Here is a 17,477-nt window from a genome sequence, read left to right as displayed (position 1 = left end):
GTGGGTCAAAGAGGATCTTGCTGTGATTTATGTCATAGAGTGTTGTGCCTATGTTTTCCTCTAAGAGTTTGATAGTTTCTGGCCTTACATTTAGGTCTTTAATCCATTTTGAGCTTATTTTTGTGTATGGTGTTAGGGAGTGTTCTAATCTCATACTTTTACATGTACCTTTCCAGTTTTCCCAGCACCACTTATTGAAGAGGCTGTCTTTTCTCCACTGTATATTCTTGCCTCCTTTATCAAAGATAAGGTGACCATATGTGCATGGGTTTATCTCTGGGCTTTCTATCCTGTTCCATTGATCGCTATTTCTGTTTTTGTGCCAGTACCATACTGTCTTGATTACTGTAGCTTTGTAGCATAGTCTGAAATCAGGGAGCCTGATTCCTACAGCTCCATTTTTTGTCCTCAAGATTGCTTTGGCTATGCTGGGTCTTTTGTGTTTCCATACCAATTGTGAAAATTTTTGTTCTAGTTCTGTGAAAAATGCCAATGGTAGTTTGATAGGGATTGCATTGAATCTGTAGATTGCTTTGGATAGTACAGTCATTTTCACAGTGTTGATTCTTCCAATCCAAGAACATGCTATATCTCTCCATCTATTTGTATCATCTTTAATTTCTTTCATCAGTGTCTTATAACTTTCTGCATACAGGTCTTTTGTCTCCTTAGGTAGGTTTATTCCTAGGTATTTGATTCTTTTTGTTGCAATGGTAAATGAGAAAATCTGAAATCTGAAATTTCGCTTTCAGAATTTCATCGTTACTGTATAGGAATGCCAGAGATTTCTGTGCATTAATTTTGTATCCTGCTACTTTACCAAATTCATTGATTAGCTCTAGTAGTTTTCTGGTAGCATCTTTAGGATTCTCTATGTATAGTATCATGTCATCTGCAAACAGTGACAGCTTTACTTCTTCTTTTCTGATTTGGATTCCTTTTATTTGTTTTTCTTCTCTGATTGCTGTGGCTAAAACTTCCAAAACTATGTTGAATAAGAGTGGTGAGAGTGGGCCACCTTGTCTTGTTCCTGATCTTAGTGGAAATGCTTTCAGTTTTTCACCATTGAGGACGATGTTGGCTGTGGGTTTGTCATATATGGCCTTTATTATGTTGAGGAAAGTTCCCTCTATGCCTACTTTCTGCAGGGCTTTTATTATAAATGGGTGTTGAATTTTGTCAAAACCTTTCTCTGCATCTATTGAGATGATCATATGGTTTTTCTCCTTCAATTTGTTAATATGGTGTATCACTTTGATTGATTTGCATATATTGAAGAATCCTTGCACTCCTGGAATAAACACCACTTGATCATGGTGTATGATCCTTTTAATATGCTGTTGGATTCTGTTTGCTAGTATTTTGTTGAGGATTTTTGCATCTATGTTCACCAGTGATATTGGCCTGTAGTTTTCTTTCTTTGTGACATCCTTGTCTGGTTTTGGTATCAGGGTGATGGTGGCCTCGTAGAATGAGTTTGGGAGTGTTCCTCCCTCTGCTATATTTTGGAAGAGTTTCAGAAGGATAGGTGTTAGCTCTTCTCTGAATGTTTGATAGAACTCACCTGTGAAGCCATCTGGTCCTGGGTTTTTGTTTGTTGGAAGATTTTTAATCACAGTTTCAATTTCAGTGCTTGTGATTGGTTTGTTCATATTTTCTATTTCTTCCTGGTTCAGTCTTAGCAGGTTGTGCATTTCTAAGAATTTGTCCATTTCTTCCAGGTTGTCCATTTTATTGGCATAGAGTTTTTCCAAGAGAGATAACACACATCAAGGTATTTTTGAGCCCTTATCATCCTTCATTAGTTTTTCATTATCACCCTATGTGAGTTTTCTAACTTAGTGTGAAATAACAACCAGGATGGATGGGAAAATGGGTTTTAATAAATTCTGGGAAGTTAATGCTGTGAAGAGTCTGATCCCTGTGAGGACAATATATCTGCAGTGCTGTGGTCTGAATGTGTCCCTCCAAAATTCATATGTTGAAATACTAATCCCCAAGGTGATGGCAATAGAAAGTGGGGCCTTTGGGAGATGATCAGTTCATCCCATCCCGTGAATGGAATTAGTGCCCTTATAAGAAGAGACCAGAAAGAGCTCCCTTGTCCCTTTCAACCTGTAAAGTTACAGCAAAAAGGCAGCCACCCAGAAAGCAGGTTCTCAGCAGGCAGAGAATATGCCGGCCCCTTGATCTTGGACTTCCAGCCTCCAGAAGTGTGAGAAATAAGTTTATGTTGTTTATAAACCTCTTGGTCTCTGGTGTTTTGTTATAGCAGCCCAGACTTGCATCAGTAGAGGATGGACTAGGAGCTTTAGAAAACTAGAAGGAAAGGAGGAAGCCCCTGCTGGCCAAGCAGGGATAAATGGTTAAAAGAGAAAACAGAAGTTTTAACTGAGGATGAAGGGGAGGGAGGGAGAGAGGAAGGAGGGAAAGAGGAAAGGAAGATATTAACATCTATGGAGTTCTGACCCCAGGTGCTCTTCCCTGAATGTTTTGTTCTGGGTGATTTTAGTCTGTCAGCAAATATTTCTTGAGTCCTACCATATGCCAGGCATTGGCAAACTGTAATAAACAAGGAGGCAGCATCCCTACTCTCATGGATCTTATATTCTAGAAGGGAAGACAGACACTGGGCATACCGTTACACCCAATTAATTGATAGCAAGTGGATAAGTGCAGTGAAAAATATGTACAGAGCTTTACAAGTATATATATAACCCACCTACTCAAGTCTGAGGGCTGAGATAAGGCTTTCCCAACAAAGCAACCTTGAAGCCAAGGCACCATCTTTTATAAAAACTGCAGCAGAGGTGTCAGGATTCCCCAAATGATCATGCTTGTCATGTTCACAGAAAATTCAGAACGAGAAAATCAGTTACCCAAGATCATGGTGAAGAGGTGGGATTCAAACCCAGGTTACCTTACATGTTTTCAATAAATGTAAAGCATAAAGTAATCATTTTACATTATTTTCTAGAGGTATCCCTGTCACAGGGTGTTTTAACTAGGTAAACTACATTGTTACAAATAAGTAAAATACATTGTACAAAATTCTAAATATTCCGTGAAAAGTGGCTCTTCCTCCCTGCCTTGTCCCCCTGGCTCCCTTCTCTGCAGGCAAAGCCAGTCAAGTTTCTGGTGTATCCATCCAGAGGTATTTTTAATACTTGCAGCACTGACTTTGTGCCAGGTACTTTTCAAAGTGTTTTACAAATGTTTACTTGTTTAATCCTGATAATAATTCTATGTGGCAAATAGAATTATTAACTCCATTTTTCATGTTTACGCATATTTTTCCACACAAATGTTTTAGATTTTAAGTGCACACCACACTTTGAGATGCTTCTCCCTGTGTCCTAGTCAGCTTTTGCTTTGGTAATATCATGTAACAAACAAGTGCAAAATCTTAGTGGCTTCATGACAAACATTTATATCATACTTGTAACTCAGCTGTGGCTCAGTTGCGCTTGGCTCCAAACTGAAGGTCAGACTTGTGTCTGCTTCATGCATCTCTCCTTCCAGAATCTTGGCTGAGGGTGTATTGCCCACTAGAGAGATCTTCATGCCAAGTAGCAGGAGCATAAGAGGGAAGTGGAAACATACAATACCTTCAGAAACCACCACCCTGAAGTGAAGGATGTTTTCCTCCATGCACAGTCCATTAGTCAAAGAGAATCACATGGCCAAATCCAAACTCTGTGGGTCAGGAAGCTATATATGGCAAGTGCAAGGAGAGAACACAAACTTTTGAATGAAGTTATCTAATCTACACACCCTAAAAATACAAATTCTATCTTTTGCTACTGATATATAGAGGAAGAATTGAAAAGATAGAACTCTGAATGAATTACTAATTTTCCTATGGTCTTCTGCTGGCGACATATAAATAGCTCCCTGTTTCTGTTTGCATTTCTCAGGTTTTCCACCATGTTTGGAAAGAAAAAGAAAAAGATTGAAATATCTGGCCCATCCAACTTTGAACACAGGGTTCATACTGGGTTTGATCCACAAGAACAGAAATTTACCGGCCTTCCCCAGCAGTGGCACAGCCTGTTAGCAGACACGGCCAACAGGCCGAAGCCCATGGTAGACCCTTCGTGCATCACTCCCATCCAGCTGGCTCCCATGAAGGTATGGCGAGGATTCTGTCTTTAAGTTGGCTTAAGAAGCATGCTCTCTCATTTGATGCAGTGAGCCATCTTTACGGGCGAGCTATCAAATGTGTAAATCATGTATTTGTTTTTAAATATCCACAGATTTTCCACAATCATCTTCAATGAGTATAATGTTCACCACTTAATTTTCATGTAAATTGCAACACATAAAAAGGAACCTCAGCTTTCAGATGTGAGGTTTTTTTCATCAGACTCATACAATATAGTCACAAAATAGGAAATTTTCATTTCTACTTTTAATGGTGTTTGTTCTTTATACTAAAGAATATTATCCACCCACTCTGGTAAATATTGGCAATAATCTCTGAGTAGACATTGTGTTAGGCAGTTTGTGTTGTTTTACATTTGCCCTCAGAATGTCTAAACTTTTATATAAATAGTAATAACAGTTTTTTTTTTTTTTTTTTTTTTTTTTTTTTTGTGGTACGCGGGCCTCTCACTCTTGTGGCCTCTTCCGTTGTGGAGCACAGGCTCCGGGCGCGCAGGCCCAGTGGCCATGGCTCACGGGCCCAGCCGCTCCGTGACATGTGGGATCCTCCCGGACCGGGGCACGAACCCGCGTCCCCTGCATCGGCAGGCGGACTCTCAACCACTGCGCCACCAGGGAAGCCCCAGTAATAACAGTTTTTAACAATAATAAATGATTTATATATGTGTACACACATACATGCATATGCATATATGCTTTATATAAAAAATCAAATATATATTTATAAGTATATATGTATAAATTATATGTATATAGTCTTCATAGTCTAAGATCTATTTCAAATAAAAGATGAAGCATTTGAGTCCTAGAATAGGCTATAATTTACCTTAAAAAAATAGCTAGTAGATTTTTAAAAGGAATGTTCATCAAAATAATTGCATTAAAGTCGAACTCAGACCCAGTACATTTCAGATATGTCAAGAGACTACAAAGAAAGTCCAGCCTTTGCAGTTTCCTTCTGCACCTCAGAATGATAAGAATTCCCTGGGTCATTTCCCAAAAGCTCCCTATGGGAGTTAAACATCATTGAAGCTTATCATCATGTTATCCAATAGATTAGATTTATATTAGTAGGCATCTGAGCTACATAAACACCTTATTCTGTATTAACACGCATATTGAATACACTGAGTTTAAATGATACATAAAACAACAGTGGATGCATTTTTAAAGGGAGTAAAGAAGGAACCTATCTGGTAAATTACAAGAAATTCTTATAAGAGACCACCTGAGTTGAGTAAGTTGGAATTGTGATTCCATCATTTATGCATGGTCTTGGTCATTCTATTCTAGTATTGAACATGTGGGTCTCTTCTGCCCAAAGATCTATACAGAGTGTTCTAATCCTGCATCTTGTGAATCTGATGTTCTGATAAGATTTTGAAAGTTTTCAAGCCAGCTAAAATGTAAAATACTAAGGATATAGATATTTGAGAAGATAAAACTTTAGGGACAAAAAGGAACCTCTTATTCTAAGCAGGTGTTGATTGATATTTAATAGAAACTGACCAATTAACCAACTCAACTGGTTAATATTAGGCAGTATCTTACTACTGAACATGATTTTCTTCCGAAATAAAGACTAATGCCTCACTAATGACTAAATAATAGGCTGGACCTTATCTAGAAAGAAGTTGAGATTGGAAAGAATTTGCTTTTTAGTTTCACTATTTTTCTCATATTCCAAGTTTTTATAAAACCCAGAAAACAGAAGACACAGTGTGCCCAGAAAAGTTATCTGCTATTGATCAACATGACAAAGGAAAACTGCCCAAATGAAACAAGGGCTATTTTTTTACCCCTGAGTATAATCATTTGATGAGGAACATTCTGGAAGAAAGTAGTTAAAGGCCCACGATGTGCTTTCATATCAGGGAGTGTGGTTATTACAGGGTCAGGATAGAGTACCATTTATTTCACCATGGTTTTTCACTTGTCCAGGTCCTAGAAGGTCCTGGCTGGCAGTGAAGTAGGAATCTCCCATCTCAGTGATAATCCACCATGGTCAGTGGATGTAGGACTTAAGAGAACTTTCTAGCTCATCTCTTCCATCTCCTGGATGGGCTGGCTCATTATCCTCTCAGACTTAATTTATGAGCCACTGATTGGAGCAAGATTTCCTAACTGCTGAGCTCCTGAGCCCAGTGATTCTCTTACTCACATCATGAGCTTCCTAGCCCTGATGCCAAATGTGTGAGTATCCAGTCTGCGTGAAACGTGAATGTTTGTTTTAGACACTTAAATGCTAACAGAAAGACGTCTGGAAAATACATCTCGAGTATGCATCCAGTCCTGGATTTCTGAAAATTTCAGACACAGTTTTACCTGCAAGAAAAAAATAAAAACAGACAAGGAGTGACAAAACAAGAGTCAGCTAGGTTGAATTTTCCCCAGAAAGAGCGGAGCTAATTAAATACTTTCTAACTGGAGGACCCCCAAGAAATCCATATTTCATACTCTCACCAAACTCCTTTAGATAGAGCCTCTCTTTCTCCAAATCCCATGAATGCAGTTGGTGCTGTCAGCGCATATTGAATCAGGGTCCAAGAGAATCCTACTGACTCTACCAGCCTCTTGGAATAAAGAAAATAAAAGGTTGCAGAGGCCAAAGTATGCCATGAGGTTTGGATGATCTCACTCGTTGGAAATGACTTCTCTGTAGAAATCTTGCAAGTGACTCGAGAAGGACAAATTATAAACCATGCAGTATATATTGCAGAAGTTGGAACAGTCTTTGAAATACGAAGCCATGAATGAATTGATGGAAAGGAATGAATAGGTAGAGTGGTGCAGATTTAAAGCCATTTTGGCAAAGTTTTTTTAAGTTAAGTAGAATTGACAATTCTAATTTGGTCAATTTGTCCTTTGAAGCAGACAAAGGAAAATGAGAAAACAGATCATGACATAAAAGCAGTACTGGAAGAGGGGTACAGTGCCTTAGGTGGTGGCAAAGTGCTGGTCCTTCAGGGTTGGTCAGTAAGCTTTAGGCCAGCTGGTTCTGAATGGAAATTCACCATTGCAACCAATACTCTCTTCTCTGATTGGTTAAAGAGCTGTTCCTGTTCAAACCTTCTTTAAAGTACATGTCACAATCACCAGGACATACTCTTCTATGTAGATTCATTTAGGTCAGTGTCTCTCAAACTATAGTCCAATAGAATCACCTGGAAGGCTTGATAAACACAGATTGCTGGGGCCATTTCCAGAGTCTCTGATTGAACAGGGCTGAGATGGAGCCTAAGAATTTGCACTTCTAATAAGTTTCCAGGTGATGCTGTTGCTGCTGGTCTGGGGACCATGCTTTGAAAACCTTGATTTAGCTAATTACAAAAGAATTTATCCACATAATGTATCAATACACGTTTACACTGGCCAACATTTCCATAATCTCAGAAACCAGGAGCCACAGGTTAGCTCCGATTTGTGTCAAAAGTTAAACTTCAGGTACCCAAGCCAAAGGTGTGTAGGCAAGGTGAGGGTGGGGTGGGGAGTGCTTTTTAAAACATAAAACGTTTGGCAAATATCTTTGAGAAACTCTTTTCTATATGTAACATCATTTTGTCCACAAGAATGTCACAAGCAATAATACCAAAATTCCTGCTGAATTAGATACATTTACGTAAAGGACAGGATGAATGGTCACGTTTGTTCTTGCCCAGTGGTTCTCAAACTTGGGCTTTCAGCAGAATCTCCTGAGGAGCTATTAAAACCAAGATTCCTGGGCCCCACCCTAGAGATTCTGCTTCAGTAGTTCTAGGTGTGCCCCGTGGTTTACACGTCTAACATGCTCTCAGATGGTGCTGACGCTACTAATGGGTGGAGACAACTTTAAGAACCACCGTTTTAGGTGGACTGAAGCTTGAGCTTAGTGATCACCCTTTGGAACAGCCCAGAAATCATTTAAAAATGCTAAAAAATTATAAAGAGGATAATGTTAAAAAGCCTTTATATCACAGCATTGTAAATCAACTATACTCCAATAAAAACTAAAATAAAAAGAATAAATGGGGACTTTCCTGGTGGCACAGTGGTTAAGAATCTGCCTGCCAATGCAGGGGACACTGGTTCGAGCCCTGGTCTGGGAAGATCCCACATGCCGTAGAGCAACTAAGCCCATGTGCCACAACTACTGAGCCTGTGCTGTAGAGCCCGTGAGCCACAACTGCTGAGCCTGCTCTCTACAGCCTGCGAGCCACAGCTACTGAGCCTGTGTGCCACAACTACTGAAGCCCACAGGCCTAGAGCCTGTGCTCCGCAACAAGAGAAGCCACTGCAGCCACTCCGCAACAAGAGAAACCACAACGAAGAGTAGCCCCTGCCAAAATTAAATAAATTAATTAATTAAAAAAAATAAATTAAAAAAAAGAATAAATGGCCATTTAAAAAAGCCTTTATAGCTTCTCTTTAAAGTGAACAAATAGCATATCTTAATATTGCTTCAGATTTGTTTTTCATTTTCAAGTAAAACCATAGAAATAATAGTATTATTTGGCATATTTCAATTTTATTAAATGATGCTATAGTGTATATAATATGCTCTAACTTGCTTTTTACTTAACATTGTTTTAAGGTAAACTCATTTTCTGCAAATCAATATGAATTTATTTAAAAATTATAGCTGTTTACAGCTTCTCCGTTTCTCAGTGAAGGGATATTGCCAAATATGTGCTATTTATAAATAATGTCATGAATATCTTTGTTCTTGTCCCCTTGGGCACATGGTGAAACATTTTTTTGCAGCAGTTCTCAAAGTTTGGTCCAGAACCCCTGAGGGTCCCTCAGACTATCTCAGGGAATGGAAGATAAAAACTATTTTCATTATAATACTAAAGCATCATTTGCCATTTTCATTCTCATTCTCTCCCAGGTGTACAGTAGAGTTTCCTAAAATCTACATGGCATATGTTAATGTCCTTGGTCTGGTACCTAATGGATCTTGTGCTTTGTATTCTTGTGTTTCTCAGTTTATTTCAAATGTAGTAAATATTGATAGATAAAACATAAACCAAAGTCTTTTGTGGTCCTCAATAATTATAAGAGGTTCTTGAGACCAGAAAGTTGGAGAACCATTGTCTTAGTGCTGACATCAAATTTGATTATCTGTGGCTTCTACAACTCGCTCCTCACATACTACCCAGGGTTTTTTTGTGTTTTCTTTTCTTCTTATTCTTTTTGTTGTCATTGTTTTAATTGAAAATAGAGAGTAGTTTTCTCCAGTTGGCTAGTGATCTTCTGGGATAAACAGCCGTCTCACAGATTATTGAATGCAATATTTCATCCCTTTTAGTGTCATAGAACATAATTTCTCCAAGAACTTGACTTCTCTGGTTTTGAAGTCATTTAAAATGCCTCCGTCCTAGAAAAAGGAACTGTCCTATACTGTTGGTGGGAATGTAAATTAATACAGCCAATATGTAGATTCCTTAAAAAACTAAAAATAGAGCTACCATAATAATCCTACTTCTGGGCATATATCCAGAGAAAACCATAATTCAAAAAGATACATGAACCCCAGTGTTCATTGCAGCACTAGTTACAATAGCCAAGACATGGCAGCAACCTAAATGTTCATTGACAGATTAATGGGTAAAGAAGATATGGTACATAGATATAATGGAATACTACTCAGCCATAAAAAGAATGAAATAATGCCATTTTCAGCAACATAGATGGACCTAGAGATTATCATACTAAATGAAGTAAGTCATACAGAGAAAGGCAAATATCATATGACATCACTTATATATGGAATCTAAAAAAAATGATAGAAGTGAACTTATTTACAAAACAGAAATAGACCCATAGACCTAGAAAAGAAACTTGTGGTTACCAAAGGGGAAAGGGGGGTTAGGGATAAATTAGGAGTTTGGGATTAACATATACACACTACTGTTTATAAAATAAACAACAAGGACCTACTCTATAGCACAGGCAACTATACTCAATATTTTGTAATAACCTATAAAGGGAAAAGAATCTGAGAAAGAATATATATCTGTATGTATAACTGAATCACTTTGCTGCACACTTGAAACTAACACAACATTGTAAAGCAACTATACTACAATAAAGATGTTTAAAAAAAAGAACTCTTCCTAGAAATAGACATTCGGTATCTGTACCAAAGGTTTGGGAGCTGATTTAAAAATAACTTCAACCTATACTCCAATAAAAAAAAACCTAAGTGGATTCATTTAAAGGTCAGATCCAATTTTTAAAAACTCTTTGGGTTAAAAATAATAGCTGAAGTTTTAAGATTTTTTATTGATAATTTATGAAGTTCAGATTTAATCTTGAAATATGTAAAAAATAAACTTTTTTGTTTATTAAGAAATAATTAAATAAATTATTTTAAAAATAATAAAGTAAAATGCCCCCATCCTTACCATCCCCTTTTCTAATGTAGCCTTCAAATCCTTTCTAACAATCTTCTTTTTATCCTTTCAAGTTTGAAGAGTCACAGAGTCTAGCAAAGCACACTGGCTCTGCCTGGGTCTGTGTCCTCTCCATGGTCTCTGGTAGTTCATAATCTTCCAAAGCTGAGCTTCCCTCATCCTCATCTGCTCCTGACCATTGCATTAAAAACCACTCTACTCACACAAACAAGTAAAATCAGGAGAGGTAAATCCTCAGGTCCAGCCTCCCCATTCTTGAAGACTTGTACCATTGTTTTGTTTTCTCCCATGTCATAGTTTATGTTGAAGTGTCTAATTACTTTGTAATTCTCTATATTTTCTCCCTTTTTGTGATTCACAACTTTGCATTCAGGATTTAGGTTTCCAGAGCCACATCATCCTTCTTAGCTCTATCTCCATGGGATTCACACTCTCCTAGAATGTTTTTTGAAAATTGCCTTCCTAGAACACAGGACAACTCTCTGATATTTTCTGGCATGATCTCCCTTTGACCCAAGGTAACAATTTCTCACAAGGTTCCTTCTCATTTCCGCATCGCAGATGTGCTTCTCCTCATTGGTCAGCATCCAGTCTAGAGGGGCTATTTCTTTTAGGGCCACCTCCACCTTCTGAGAGTTGTCATCAAGGAGTTCAAACTGTGTATCAGATGGTTGTCAGGCTCTTAACTGAATGAAACTTCCAGCAATTCCGAGAGCTGCCTCATCATGACTTTTCTGGCACCTGTCCCTGTTTCGTGACTTGTAACACGGGAGCCTCACATTGACCTTCAGCTGGGCTGAGTGGCTTCTGTCATTTTATTTTCATCCTGATATTGTCCACTGGGTCCCCTCTTAAAGCTCATGGATCCCCCGTGATTTTCTTACCCTCTTAAGTCCATGTGGTTTGATCTACCCCTTCTTTTAGATCTGTTTCCACTAAAATATAATGTTGAGTGTGGAAACGTCTTAGAGCACTAAATTCAATGCCCTGACGTTCACCCATCTAAGCATTTAGAAATGGGAAGAGGAGGCCCAAGGAGTCGGCACACTGGCATCTAAGTCCAAGATGCCAGTTACAAACTGCGTAGCTTTAGATGAGTCATCTACCTGCTACTTTGAACAGAAGTTTCCTTGTCTCTAAAATGAGGGTGCTGGTATTTCTCTTGCAAGCTTGAATGGCCAGATCCTAACTGTATAAGGAGGTTTGGTGTGTGGAGAATACATTCTACTATCTGTACTTAGTTTAATAACGTGGTAAAATTATGGATCTATTAAGTAATATGTCAGAAAAATACCAGTACCTACTATTAAATTAATTCCATTGATCAAATTATCCGTTTAAACATTAGTCACAATCTCCTAAATATTTCAAGAACATCATAGGTGGAATGTATCAAGTTTTCCTGGCTGCTTCAACCATAAATGCAAAAAAGTAAATGCATGCAAACAAAAACAGTAAAGACACATAAAATATCATAATCGTCATCATAATGGCTGTAAGATATGTTGTTATACCTACACTTAACCTCTTACAAAAATATTGATATTGTGGTTTTGCTTCCTTTCCTCATTATTTTAATATATATTTTGTAATTTCTCAGGTTATACAGCAATACTTATTTTTAAACCTTCCTATGCTTATAAAAGTCTTACCAAACCTAAAAGATAAAAGATACCACCTCAGACAAGCTTTTAGGTACTCAGTAAGTAGAACGTAATGTTGTTTTTGTTGTCATTGTTGGGAATGATGGTAGTGGTGGTATTGTTACTGTTATTTTCTCAGAGTTTATGTCCTCCTATGTACCCAGGGTTGCCAAAACTTGTTAACTCAGAGCCACTTCTGAGATCTGTATCTTTAAAACTCCCAGGATGCAGAAATTTTTACATTAATTTCACTCATTCATGCAACTAATATTTATTGGAGGCTCACTCCATGCCAGGCATTGTGCTAGGTGAAGGGGTTGTCCATGTGAACAGGAAATGCCAGGTCTCTGTCCTGGGGAGCTGGAATTCTCATGGGAAGATGGACAGTGATCGTTTAAATAAGCAAACAACACAGCTACAGTAGCAATAAATGTGACGAAGAAAAGAAAATATCATCATACTATAAAGTAACTAAGGGTGCAGCCATTTGTAGTCCTTGAGGATTGTCCTTCCATGAAGGGGATGAGGGAGCCAAGAAGGAGAAGGCCCAGGAAGGGTAGAAATTCACAGGTGGAAGGAAGGAAGAACTAATTTAAAGACCTTGGGGTGGGAACAAGCGTGGCAAGTTAGCCTTTGTGGCTGTAGCAGAGTGGGCGGGGAGAGGAGGTGGGAGATGTGTTCAGTGTTCAGACACAAGGGAAAGAGGGACTGGATGGTGTGGGGCTTTGTAAACCATGGTCAGGGGGTGCTATTGGTTAAACCCTCATCTGTGAAGGACACAGGTCTCAGATCAAGAAATTGTTCTATTACAAAATAAATCGATTCATTTAAAGGTCAGATCCAATTTTTAAGTGTGCCAGTGATATTGATTTGATATGCAATCCTGCAGGTTTTAGGGGCATATTAATTAAATGGGTATGAATAGTTGAGACTTCGGGAGTCCTTCCGACTGACTCTATGACTGTCAAAAGACATTTAAGAAAAACACAGACCTCTTACAGAAGAAATAACATGTGTTGTAAAGATTGTTAATTTTTTAAAAAAAGAAAAGGTAATTATGAAATGAAACTTTGGGGGCAGGTTACCTCTATTCTAAAACCTCTCAACAAAAACACCACTTGGAAACACCTACAGCAGTGTCTGTTAAGTTGACTGGAACCAAAGTGCTCACTGAGAGGACAGGTGATTAACCTTTGCTAAAGTTCTAATATTTCTGCACTATTAAACCAGTGAGGACAACAGACTTGGCCTCTCACACTCCCTTGGTGCCCATTACTTTCTGAAACCTCTTCTTCCGTTTTCAATATGCCTTCTCAACCTTCCCACTGCCACAGAGACTGTGGAAGAAAAACATTACACTGACCCCAAATTCTCTCACTTGCCTAAATTCAGAAGATTTGGGCAAGGTAAGCTTTGTCCCAAAGGAGTGGATAAGGCCAAACCCAAAGCTAGATTTATTATCTATCTTCATTTCTATGATCCAACCAAATCTGGAAACTTCTGAAAACCATTTTCCATTGTATAAATGGGGTTAGTATTTGGTGTGCCCCATGCCCACCATGACCCCCACCTCCACTCCACCCTCCCACACACAGCCACCTCCAAAATTAAAAAAAAAAAAAAGTAAAAATTGACATCCACAACTTATACGTACCATCTTTCTTCTTTTGCTGCAGTGTTTCACTTAAGCTACTTCCTTTCAGTTGGAGCAGCCTTAAGCTCATATAGCCTAGTTGTTACTCCAAAAAACAAAGGCTGGTGTTTTCAGGGCAGAAGGAATCATCACAGGAGATTGACCCCTGCAGGTACTCACCCCTTCTTCCATTTTGAAGAGAGCAGGATACTAACCACACACCTCATCTGGGCTCTCAGCTGGCTCATCCCGGCACCCATGTGACATTTCTATACTCACAAATGACTGTATCTCACACCTGCAGCTCATGGGACAAGTAGAAAACAGCTAGACTTTCATGTTCCATGATCCTACAATGTGGAGGATCCTAGGTTTTCAATGAAAAGTGGACCACTAAGGCCCCATGAACAAGTGCTCTTAGCCACCTCCTCTCAAGAGTTTGGTATCTGCCTAGCCCTAAAGGTAAACATAAATAGAATGTACCATTTTAAAGCAATTGTCAATCATCAGTTGTATTGGAAAGTAATTTATGACTAATTGATGGTTAGGTCTGTTTCCGAGTGCCTCCTCTCAGCCTAAAATCCCTGGCCCAGCATTCCTGCGGTGACTGTGGTCTCTGACTGTAGCTCCAGGGAGGAGATGGACAGATCCCACACAGCGACAGAATACAGGCACCAAGATGCAAACGAGTAAGCATTCACATGCCTGCTGCTCCCTTTCTGTCCATGGTGGCCTCGCTACTCCCTGAGCCGATCATATCTGAGGTCAAACACGAACCCTCAGATCACAGGCATTGCTCCAGACTCGTGTTGGTTTCCCGTTGAGTGGCCTGCTCTGAACTTCTGACAGCTGAACTCCTCCAGTGAGGATGGTTGTGCTTTGATAACTGGGAAATTCTATATACAGAGATGATGTTCTCAGGGATGCATTATTTGCCCCAGCTCTTCTCTCCTGGCAGGGGTGACCTAACTGAAAATAGTCCTTCTAAATCCAAAGGCAAAAGAATGTGGCTCCCTGTGGCTCCCATACATGCTTGAAACTTGAAAGATTTAATTTTATCTTTTATTTAGCATCTCAAAGAAATTGGGGCACTAAGATGGCAGCTGTAGGCTTCTTGGGGGGCACTGTCAAATCCTATAGTTTTTAATCGTTTTGTCATATAATTTTAAATATAAGCATTAAATCATCGACTCTAAGCTAGTAATAAAGAACTTCATCAATGCTTTGATCATTTCCAAGCTGCACATCACCATCCAACTGATTGGATGCTACTACTATTACCTATAAGGTGAAAATTGCAATGCAAAAGCTGTACCCAAGACGGCAGTAATCTAAGAGTTTGCTGTACTCACACAATCCATTGCCTGTTGAGAGTCTTTGTATTTGTTTTCTATTGCTGCATAATAAATTACCACACTCATCATGGCTTACAGGAACACACATTTATTATCTCAGTTTCTGTGAGTGTGGAGTCTGGGTTCTCTGCTCAAGCTCTCGCAAGGCTGTGGTCAGGGGTCAGCTGGACTTCATTGCCATCCGGAGGCTTGACTGGGGAAGAATCCACTTCCAAGCTCATTTAGGATGTTGGCAGAACTCGCCTCCTTGCTTTGGAGAACTGATGGCACTTTGCTTCTTCACAGCCAGCAGGAGAGCAAGAGCTACCTGCTTGGAGTTTTACGTATATGTCATAAAATAATCATGAAGTGATGTCCCATCACTGTTGTCATATCATGTAACGTAACCATGGGACAGGTGACATCCCATGACCTTTGCCATATAACATAGCCCACAAGTGTGGATGTGGCATCCTACCACCTCTGCCATGTTCTATTGGTTAGAAGCAAGGCACAGGTCCTACCCAGGCTCACGGAGAGGGGATCACACAAAGACACGAGCACCAGGAGACCAGAATCATTGACGAGCCACCCTAGGGCCTGTCCACTCTGGTTCTCACTGTCCCTCCCACATGCAAAATGTATTTATGCCAGCCCAAGTTTCCCATCTCATCTTGTTAGAGCATCACCTCAAGTTCAGTGGGGGTCAGGTGTGGGCAGAACTGCTGGGGCACCATTGCCCTCCCTCTGTGGAACTGTGAACCCCCAGCCCTCCCAACACACGATGGTGGGGCAGGCATCGGATAATCACTGTAGACATTCTGGTTCAAAACAGGAGAAACAGAAGGTAAAAAAGAGTCACCAGTCCAAAGCTGCTGTGAAATCCAGCCTGGGAAATGTTGGGAGTTCACTGGTTAGGTTTCAAACTTGGGGATAATCCTCTGTGGCTCAAGCCCTGCTCTCAGGGTACTGTTTCTGCCCTTCTTTCCCATGAAAAGTAGCCTGTGTTTGCAGCCAAGTAGTTTTATCAGCCTGCTTTCTATTGCTGGTGGAATTGGGGAAGGGGGGCTCTGAAAGCCTCCTGACGTAATATCTTGGTCCCTTGCTGTCCAAGTTGGCAGTACTTGTATTGAAACAATTTCTCAAGAACTTCGTAGACATTGTGTGGTTATCACTGTGGTGCCCTCCATGAGGCAATGGCTCAATATCCACAGATAATTGTTAAGATGAACCCTTCCGAACCTCGGCCTCACCTGAGATGGCTGAGGGGCAGTGCCTTTAAGCTTCCTAGTTTTCTGGTTTGATTGAGAGGGTCTGTGGGGCACACCCTTAATTTCTTCAAAAGACCTTTTATGTGACTGCATACCCTGACCTTGGGTCTTTCTTGGGTTTTTTGTTTTTGTTTTTTTGATGTGGACCATTTTTTAAGTCTTTATTGAATTTGTTGCAATATTGCTTCTGTTTTTTGGTTTTTTGGCCACGAGGCATGTGGGATCTTAGCTCCCCAACCAGGGATCGAAACTGCATCCCCTGCATTGGAAGATGAAGTCTTAACCACTGGACCTCCAGGGAAGTCCCTTTCTTAAATTTTTAACTGAGAGTTGGTTGTACTGTCACACCCTCAGCCTTTATTCTCAAGCAAGCTTTCCTGAGTGCATGTCTTCATTTTCTCACCTTTGCCATGTAGAGAGGCTCAGAATTTTTTAAGTCATGAGATTCTGGTTCCCTTTTTTTAAAAAAGTTCTTCCTTCAATGAATCTCTTTCCTCTTACATTTTACTGCAAACAGAAAGAAGAAACCAGGAAGCAGTGACCACGCTTTTCTTGGAAACCTCTGTAGATATGTCACGAAATTTATCACTTACAGCATCTGCTTTCCACATAACTCCAGAAGGCAATTTTTCTAAACTTTCTGCTGGTACATAGCAAGGATCCCCCTTCCTTCGGTTTCCAGTAACACGTTCCTCATTTGTTTCTGTGCCCTCACCATCTGCATCCTCAAAGTCCAGATTTCTAGTAAGAGGCTGCTCATGGCAAGTTAGACTCTCTCTACCTGTTCCTCAACATCCCTCTAGCCTCCACCCACTTCTGGTTGCAGAACCCCTGTGTTGTTATGTATTGAATCCCCGCCAAAAGCCACATGTGATTTTACATGGTAATAGGGTCTTTAAGGGAGGTAATTAAGGTTGAATGAGGTCATAAGGATGGGGCCCTAATCCAGTACAGCTGGTGTCCTTATAAGAAGAGGGAAAAGGTGCCAGGGATACACAGGAACACAGAGAAAAGGCTGTCTGCAAGCCAAGGAAAGC

The 17,477-nt window shown here is 39.8% G+C and overlaps 1 protein-coding gene across 1 annotated transcript in view; it reads left to right on the top strand.

The window, feature by feature from the left end:
- The window catches only part of PAK5 (p21 (RAC1) activated kinase 5), a 180,983-nt gene that overhangs the window by 80,154 nt on the left and 83,352 nt on the right, over positions 1-17,477 (top strand). Inside the window, exon 2 of the mRNA XM_032605866.1 lies at positions 3,918-4,131. Within this exon, the coding sequence (XP_032461757.1) occupies positions 3,928-4,131 (204 nt within the window). The 5' untranslated portion in view covers positions 3,918-3,927. The remainder of the gene's footprint in view (positions 1-3,917; positions 4,132-17,477) is intronic.

The sequence above is a fragment of the Phocoena sinus genome, chromosome 15 (assembly GCF_008692025.1).
Source record: "Phocoena sinus isolate mPhoSin1 chromosome 15, mPhoSin1.pri, whole genome shotgun sequence".
NCBI classification, from domain to species: Eukaryota; Metazoa; Chordata; class Mammalia; order Artiodactyla; family Phocoenidae; genus Phocoena; species Phocoena sinus.
Note: the sequence above shows the minus strand (reverse complement) of the source record. Positions and strands in the feature narration are given on the sequence as shown.